The sequence below is a fragment of the Bombus terrestris genome, chromosome 16, assembly GCF_910591885.1.
Source record: "Bombus terrestris chromosome 16, iyBomTerr1.2, whole genome shotgun sequence".
Lineage (NCBI taxonomy): Eukaryota > Metazoa > Arthropoda > Insecta > Hymenoptera > Apidae > Bombus > Bombus terrestris.
Window position 1 is genome coordinate 5,633,214 of NC_063284.1, and position 9,381 is coordinate 5,642,594.

General features: G+C 41.1%; 2 protein-coding genes across 2 annotated transcripts; both read right to left on the reverse strand.

Annotated features, from left to right (window-relative positions):
* Positions 1-18: 18 nt before the first annotated feature.
* On the reverse strand, positions 19-1,803 carry LOC100642708 (holocytochrome c-type synthase). The gene is made up of 4 exons (XM_003401668.3): positions 1,566-1,803; positions 1,105-1,349; positions 655-1,010; positions 19-572 (listed from the first exon to the last, which is right to left on the reverse strand). Exons 2-4 carry the CDS (start codon positions 1,327-1,329, stop codon positions 323-325), a joined length of 831 nt encoding a protein of 276 aa, XP_003401716.1. The 5' UTR covers positions 1,330-1,349; positions 1,566-1,803; the 3' UTR covers positions 19-322.
* Positions 1,804-2,083: 280 nt separating this feature from the next.
* On the reverse strand, positions 2,084-5,273 carry LOC100642350 (homeobox protein 2). The gene is made up of 4 exons (XM_003401665.4): positions 5,046-5,273; positions 4,593-4,779; positions 3,050-4,483; positions 2,084-2,909 (listed from the first exon to the last, which is right to left on the reverse strand). The coding sequence occupies exons 1-4, from the start codon at positions 5,080-5,082 to the stop codon at positions 2,621-2,623; spliced, it is 1,947 nt and encodes a 648-aa protein (XP_003401713.1). The 5' UTR covers positions 5,083-5,273; the 3' UTR covers positions 2,084-2,620.
* Positions 5,274-9,381: the final 4,108 nt, after the last annotated feature.

Sequence of the window (9,381 nt, forward strand, 5' to 3'; positions counted from 1 at the left end):
AGAAAAACAAGTCTCGGATTTATAAAAATCTTTTCAATTTATTAGAATATACATCCAATACGTCAATTAAAATAATTGACCTTTAGGAGATTGATTGAAGTTTATATTTTAACTTTAAAATTGATTTTTTATAATTGTGTAAGTAAGAAAAGCACTAGAGAAGCCTCTAATATTCTTTTCGTTTCTTAAACATTAGTGAACTTCTTTGGTTTGTTGTGTAACTATGTTTTCTGTATTTTAAAAACTGTACATTATTTAAAGGTAATACGTAGAACGAGCATAAAATTAACCAACAAGCTAATTCTCTTTGTTCTATTAAGTTCTATTTTTTTTCTTCGTTTTTCGTAGCGTATTCCGATTCTTTTGACTCGTTACTATATTTCCAACGCATCCATGCCACCCTCATGCGATCCCAAATGTTCTCTAATGAATCCATAGCTGGTCTAACATCTAGTAACGTGAATGTAAATTTTTCATCAATTGCTCCACCATCATAATAATCTATAACGTATCGTACATCCTTTCCGCATCTGTCTACGATCCAATCATGCCGGTCAAATGGTAATTCATATCTAAAAAAGAATAGGTCCATGTTTATTAGTCAAACTCATCAAGGATAATTGTGAATTATTCTTCTTGATAACCATAGCTCACCCCAACCAATATCGGATGCGAGCGCGTGGCGAATACTGCTTGGCCTTGCCTCCAAAGCTACGCAATTTCGGAGTACAACATTCTCTTGCATGAAGAGCCTCCCATTTAAGCACTTCTTGCCATGCCAGTTCGTTATTGGCATTGTGGATTTTTATTATGTCATCCATGTCTTTTGGTGTTATGTCATCTTTTTGCCATCTCCAGCCTTTCCTCAGCATCGCATTCCAGAACATTTGTTGCGAAGGGTACACCCAAAACTCTCCTTCTCCCACTGCTTTTGGTATAGATGAAACTTGTCTCTCTGTGGGCAATGGGAAAGGCTGATCTGGTGCTGGTTGTTGATTAGCTGGCGGCATCTAAAATTTTGTTTAAATTATCATTCAGAGGAAATGAACTAATGCCAAGAGGCATTCTAGAGATACTCTAAATTGTTTTAACTAGGATATTAACCATATTAAGGGGATTAATGTCTCCTGAAGCCATGTCATTAATTGGACATTCGCTGGGATACGTAGATGGTGTTTTGTCCTGTGCAGATTTGTGCATAGGACATTCTGGAGGAGGTTTCCCATCAGGTTTGTGTATTCCATGATATGGAGCGTTTGAGATCTGTTGCTGGTGCGTTGGGATAATTGCATCAGCTGCCAATACAGCAGAATTCATTACATTACCCATTCTCCTTTGTTCTAGAATTTCTGCAACGAGCATTTGAAATTAGAATACTTATGTTTTCATTCAAGAAAATAAAAATTATGACCATTTGAAGTATAACCTATAAATAGATTATGCAATAACCTACATCTTCTGTTGTTTCAATGTCACAACTAGATATGTTAGAGTAAGTAGTGAAAATATAGTAGAGTAAGTGAAATATACTAGTGTTTTGGCAAAAGCGAGATTTTAATACTTACATAGAGCTATGAACATGTGATATCGATGTTTAAGTAAATGTATTTGATCACCTATTTTTATCAAATTAGAGGGACGTTTCAATAAATTACGATGTTTCTAAATATATTAAATAAATGTTAGGAATTAGAGATATTGTCCTTTAAAGAATTGGAACATCTTAATTCCGAATTCTTCAAACCTTTTAAGATTGTGTCACACTTCACACTGTCATTTCTAGCAGTACTAGTAATAGTGATCTCTGTTAAGGTCACGATAATTTTCCCTAAAAGTAGAAAACTTTTTAGATTTTACAACAAACGTTCGTGTATAATTTGAGGCATCCTTTTAACAAAAATTTATTCTATTTTCATATCTGTACATAATATATTTGTAATATGTTTGTAATAATATGTAATTAATAATTCTACCAAGTTTTAGGAAGTTATACGTTTTTCTATTGGTAAAACTTTAGATTCAAATTTGAAATTTTTGGCGTAAGGAATTTATTAGACAGTGAATTATTTTTTAGTGCTTTTTTATTAAAATACATATAATATATACACTCAGTCCGCAGATTTTAGTATGCGAATAGTGACATTATCGTTAGATTTAAACCATCTTTCATTATATGTACAAAAGACATCAAATTTCGATAAGAAAATTGCGTTATTAATAAGATAATATTTTCTCAGTAACAACAATAATTTCAGAATAATCGATAAATTAGAAATAGTAATTTCTAACGCAAAAGAACTTTCCACTCGCATAATTCTTTAGCCTACAATACTGTAAGAACAAATCAGAGAAAGAGAACAGGTCTATCGAAATACATACTCGTTATTATTAGATTTTAAGAAATCACTATTTATATTATACTTAAGGCGATCTACTCTTTACAACAAAATCGGTTTTCAATATATTCTTCTTCTGCTATCATCGAAAGCCGATTTTGACAAATACACTGGCCACTATTATTCATAAATTCAGCAAGTTCCGTAGCTTCGCGGAAATTGAACCTATTCAATCGTGTGGCATAGATGTGTGTTCTCAAAGGATTCGATTAAAGCAAAAAGAATCAATTCCTTGCGATCTTCGTTGATTCCTTGTTTCCGGTTACGTGTTCCAGATCCAGACTATCGTATTCTAGTCCAGCAGTGTTATCATAATAGGCATAGTCGTAGTCATTTTTTTTCCCAGATTTTGGTCGCGTTGTAGTGGTACTAGGTAACCTCGTCGTGGATGAAAACGGTCTGGCGGATCCACTAACATAAGTACTTTCCCTAGGAGTTGTTGGTGTTTGTGGCGATCTTTGGGTATTAGAGTTGAAATTGTTGGGATTGTACGTGGTGGCTGTAGAAATTCTCCTATGTAAAAATAGTAAAGTGGTAATAGTAATAATAGTAATAGCAAAAACTGTAAGAATATGTAAAAACGTATTTTCTTTAATAGAGAGAACGTTGGCTCGGGTTTAGAAGTACATATTGCGTACTAATCTATCTAATACCTTGGTACTGGAGTAGTAGACCTTGGTGTTTCAGCCAAATGATTGATACTAGCAGGACTGAAACCAATTCCAACCGAAGACCTTGCTAGATCATAATTTCCGGTGCTGGTTTCGGTATAGTATTTCCCATTTGTTCCATCGTAATTGTTGTATTGCGTGGCTTTCTTTGGTGCTTTGGTGCTGTCGTAGTATTGAGATGAACTTTTGATAGGTTGGTTAGATTTTTCGTAGTACTGTCCGCTTTCGCTGGTCCTCACAGCTGTTTGAGCCTGGGCATTGTCATTAGGAATATACTTCTTTGTGGCTGGGCTATATGTAGTAGGGGCGTAACTGCTGCTTGTAAAACTAGGGAAATATTTAGTGGTTGGTTGAGAGATATCCTGTTTGATGGTTGTACTACTTCTGTACTGTCCATTATTATTGTTGTTATTGTAATTATTGTTGTTATTATTATAATTATTATCGTAGACGGTAGGTGTAGCAGTGGTAGACTGATAAGGTACGTTATTATTTGTACGTTGAATATTATTGTAATTTCTCTGGTAGTTTGTGTAATCGTTTGGCTGGTAATTGGTGCTAGGTTGCAAGGTTGTGGATTGCGTGAACTGAGCGCCGTTATTATAATTCTGATTGTAATTCTTATTATAGCTAGTCGGCTTCACCGTGGTACTCTGACTGAAGCCACCGGTATTTTGTTGATTGTAATTGGGATTGGTGTTGTAAGCGTTGTAAATAGTCGTTTTGGTCGTCGTGCTAGGAGACTGGAAGTTGTAATTATTCTGATAATTGGTGCTGGGCCTGTACGTCGAAGACGGCGTGTTATATCTCTGCGTATTTTGTTGATTCCTGTTGAAATTCTCTAGAGGCCTTGCACTGGTCGACGATACGAAACCATTGGCTCGCTGATTGTAATTATTACCACTATAGAAGCCGGTATAAGTATTCTGATTAGCAGGAGCAGCGGCAGGTACAGCAGTACTGGATGCTACGTAATTATTGTTGCCATTGTCATTGTACTGCTGCTTCCTGCTGACCTTTCTCACTCCGGTCTTCTTTTTTTCTTGAGCAATCTCGTCCTTGTAGCTTTTCTCGCTCTCATAATCCTCATCCTTGCCGTTTCTATTATTGTAAAAATTGCCACTGCTGCTGCCTCGGAGATCCCTGTTGGCGTTAAAGCTTCCCGACGACACTCTGTTGAGAGTGTTGGCCGACGAACGAACAGGGTCACTCGTTTCAGACCGTTGAAGATGGTCTTGGGGCTCGGCGTCGCTGCGTATGCTATCGTAATGAAGCGACTCCAGGCCGGATCCTAATCTGTACAGGTCAAAATTATCGCTGGCGTAGTACAGAGTAGCCGCCTCGCAGTCGACGTCGTACCAGTCCGCGCAGGTTTGACTTTCTTGGTCGAACGCTGTGTCGTTGGGACACAAGAACCTTGAAAAAAAAAGAAAAAGAAAGAAAGAAAAAACAACAGATGCTTATAATAAATCGTTTTGAACGCGTTGGTGGGTGGAATATTAATTTTCCTCACAGAATAACCTACTTGTAATCCTGAATAGTGCCGGACACGGACACACAGACGTGAAAGACTTGGCAGTCAGTCTCTGGGTCGGCGTAATAGCTTCCTACGATCTTATTGCGACAAGTGAAGGAAGTTTCCGGCATGTACTGTTGCGAGTACCTGGGTGGTGGCCGTTGGAGCCCGAAGACACAGGCTCCGAGCGCAGCCACTGTAACAAAATGGGAATCATCGAAAAAAGGTCGTAAACTTTCGCTTTCCATAATTAATTTCACCAGCAACGAGAAGGGAAAATCGCCCGGCAACCAGTGGCTCGTCACGCTTCGCGCTGATGCTTCTTTTTTCGCGCGTTTACGGCATCTTGGTAGAATCGTATTCGCGACACGCGTCTCTTTCCGCTCGAAGGATCGCGATAGAGAAATTCGCTGGAGCAGCCGTGAAATTCAGTTAAATCTCCAAAGTTTCGTCTAAACGTACCCCATACAAGGCAAACGAGTCTCCCGATCGATTTCATCCTGTCTTCTTCTTCGACTAAACCGTTCACTACAGCAGTTGATCCACAAGATAGCTGACACTCGCGCGTTACCTTCGCGAAGGGACTCTTCGAGATGACTGCAGCGTCGAGGAGAACGCCACGACCGAGAAGAGGATGCCCAGCGGGGAACGTTCCACGGGAGGACGCTTCTGGGGCCCGTGGACGAGGTAGGGGCTCTCCTCTATCCAGGAGAAGGCACACGTGTCTGATGGGGGTAGAGGACGTAACGAAGCGTTACGTCACTCTCCGCTCGATCGCCGAAGGCAGATGCTACCAGCCAGTGACGACCTGCATAGAGAAACTATTGATGAAAGCTGCAGAACGATCGTAACCTCGCATTCTTCGCATCTTCCTATAGAGTTTGTTTTTCGAACATTCTCAGGTCCTCGCTGACGTCTTTTTAAGCACAGCCTGGCGATCTTTGGAGCTCAGAATCTGAAAGAGGAAGAGGGACACTATGAAAACACGTAAATTAATACGTGCCTCTACACGTTATGTATTAAGACAACTGTTCGTTACATTTCTAAAAAGAACTTAATAAATTTGACTTTTGTAAGAATGAACAGCACGTTATAAGACTGGAACTCGTACGACGCGAATAAAGCAACAGATTTACGACGAGATAATTGAGGAATAAACGCAATGGAACAACGTTCGATTTCTATCAAATATCGTCAAGAATACCAATACGGTGGTTTAATTGTTTCACAATTGTTTCGATTATTCATTTGATGTAAGTTGACGAACCTGCGAGTTCTCCGATCTAGGACAAGCCTTGTCGATCTTTAGAGAAGGTTTACCTGCTCCTATGACAAATCGACGTTGCTGCTGTTAGACTCTCTCGGATGACAAATCGATGGGTTACGAAGGCGACAGGCAGTAAAAGTCGCTTTCTATTAAATCATTCGGCGGGACGCAGCCAGGACACGGAAAAATCGTCGATCGACAGGAGATCTTAGCTCCGAAAGTGTCTACAGTTCAAGATACCGATAGGGATCTGCGATCGGATGAATTGGTCGATACCATCGAAATCGGTGACGGTCGGAGCGTGCTGGAATCGACACAGGAATCGTGGTGTACGTCGCGACCGGTCGTCTCTTGCCCTTTGCCAGCTCGAGATCGAGTCTCGACCCCTGGGAAGGCGCATCCAAGGAGTGCTGTGTCGCATTCCACCGATGGACCGACTTCTTGTTGCCTGGAACCTGATCGTCCGAGAGGAATCAAAGGGTTGGAGAGCGGCGAGGGATAAAGGGAAATCGAGAGGAAGCACGGGCAAGCTGAAGATCGAGGTCGTACCTCGACAATCGAAATTTTGCAATTCCCCTCGCATTCTGTTTATCCTGCGTGAAACGGAGGTGGTTTCCGGCACGTTTGAGAACATCGTCGATGATAAAACCAGGCTTACGCAAGACTCTTGGATCGAATATAACGAATATGAACGTATACATACAGGGTGTCTCAATATTGATGGTACAGTCGTGGACGGGCTGACTGTACATGAGAAAATAAGTCGAATATATGGAATAAATCTGTTTCGTTCGAGGCTTTGTTCTCGAGAATAGTGATCCGTCTAACATAGTCAAGCTCATGCGTATTTAGGAGATGTTCAAAGTCGATTTTCTCGAAAGCAAATTTATTCCAAAAATATGTATTCCTTATTTTCTCATGTACAACCATCCCCTCTCCACGGTTGTACCATCGAACGTGTGACACCCTGTACACTGCAAATATATCTGACTGTCGATGTATTCTAGAGCAGCTTCGTATTTCGTATTGGATAAACGTGGATCTTTTTTTGAAAATTGTTATTGTCGTCTTTTACATACGCTGTTGGAATCTCAAGTAGAAGAGCGGAAAAGAAGCGAAACTGTGTTGTACTAGCGGAAGCATAAGCAAAGGACAGCAGTGTCGAATATATTTATTAGCGTCGGCTGATTCTGTTGTGATGAAAATTAGATTTATACTGTTTTAGCTGCTCGCAAGAGATCTATCTTCTGCCTGTAAATAAGAGTTAATCGAAAGTTTCATCACAGACAGCGGCTATTCCGTTTTTCAATGACCATCTGCGTCTCTATTACGCGCGATGAGCTCGCGACGAGGAATCTTCTCAGCCTTGGAGGGCGAAAGTTGCCTTCGACTCGTTCTTAGATGGCACGATATTTGCACCTACAGCCGGAGGAACGTGACCATAGTGGGAGATGGATCGGCTGGCTCCTTGTAATTTTACCTGGCTTCCTTTCTTCCCATCATCTTCCATATCTATTAATAGAGATCGTAAAAACCGTACATGGATCATCTCGGCCTTCGCGCAATTTTGAGTTTTCTATCGTTCCATCGGTGGAAGCTCGGATGCGATTTCGCTTTTCTTTTTAAAGCCGAAGGTCACGAGAATTTGTATAAAATAGAATATTCAGCGCAGATACCGATACCAAATTCACGGATACGGTGGCTGTAAAAAACACTGCCACGTGTCCTTACCTTGTGCGAAGCACATTCTCAGATTCTACATTTCACATTCCTACCAAATTTTTGCTACCAAAGTATTACCTAATTTTAATGCAAAATTCAAAACACCTGCACCTAATTGATAAATAATAATTAATGCGAATACGATGGCGTGTCGATACTTTTTGTGGCCACTGTATATCAGACACACGTTAGACACACGAGGAGAGGCTCGAAGACGCTTCCGTCTTTTTTGTCCATATCGCGAACGCCTACGAGTATGAACGTTCGTCGTGACATTCTTTGCCAAGCGTCGAACCGATGGAGAAAGCGGGGTCATGGGTGCACAGACAGGCCATTTTCCCGCCAGGATATTTATCAGGGATGCTACGAACCTGATAACTCCATAGGCGATTATTAAATTGTACTTGTTGCAAATGAAAGCGTCCTTATCTAAAACAGGCTTATCTAGAAACGAACTGGACGCTCATTGTCTGCCTCGCGATCCGGCGCGATGTCTGTATCGATCATTGCGCGAGGATCATTCACTCGTCGTCGATCATTCTACGAGTTGGAGTCCACGACCGCAATAGACGAAAGTATTCGTACGTTTAGCGTAAAAGATTCTTCTGCGTGTGTCGTATAAAACATTTTGAAATTTACGTAACGAGACATCGTCATGGTTACACTGTTATTTGAAACCAATACAAAGATATACATATACAGAAACGAGGATAAGCATCTTAGGCGTGTTAACGATGATCCTATGGAATACCAGTTTATTTTAACGCAACGAATAATCGTTTGTTCAGTATACTACGATCTCCTCGAGATATACACTTCGATGGATACAATTTTCAAATTTGCTTCGAACATTGCGAATATAATGTCGATGACCGAGCCTCTTAACGGCGTTAACAGAAGTTTCAGAATGTTTCGTACGGTACGCGCGATACACTCAGAAATTATCTACGCACGTTGGAATACTTTCGCGAACTTGTGTACATCTGGAAGAAAAAAAAGCTCGGTTTTACACGACTGTCGGCGAGGAATGATATTACGTAGATTTGCATAGCGATTTGGAGAAGAGAGAATGTTGCTCGTTACCCAAGCGGATACAAAAAGGTGCTAAGCGTATGCGGGAACACACTCGACTTCCGTCAGACCCGTGCACCTCTTCGTCCAGCCACCGTCTCGCTATCTTTTTTAACACTTTCGCGTGTGACGCGAAGTCGCGTCTTTCTCTAAACCATGGCAGATTGTGAGTCCATGTACAGCGTGGAATCCGAATGGGACATCGGCTTGTTAATATTCAACGATTCTTCGTGTTCTGGCATCCTTTTTTACGCGTTACACGCGAGATATTCGAGCGAGTAGTCGTATAAAAATATCTCGGGCCGAGCTATTTTTGTATTTGTAATTTTCATGCTCGATCGAACGAAGAAGGAAAGGTGGCGGCACGAAAGAGCGAACGCGATTAGATGTACGGCCTTGGCGTGCGCGAGCTCCCGTTTTTCCTATTTCCCTTCGTACGCGTTCCTCTTCCAGCCCGAGTCGAGCTAGTGAAAGCTGGCTGGAAGATCTGCAGCGTCCTCCGGCACGTGCACTCGAATCCTCCTCACGAATCGACGATTTATCGCGTTGAAACGGCGAAAGCAATAGGAACTGGAGCACAGATATATCGACATCACGACTATCGTATCCATTGGTCGATGCTCCGCTGGTGAAATCAGCCGCTGAGTCGGTTAATTCTGCGTCGAACTTTTTGTCAACCTGCTAATATCGAAAGATATTCGGACAATTTATGATATTCAAATTTGCCTATTTATTTAT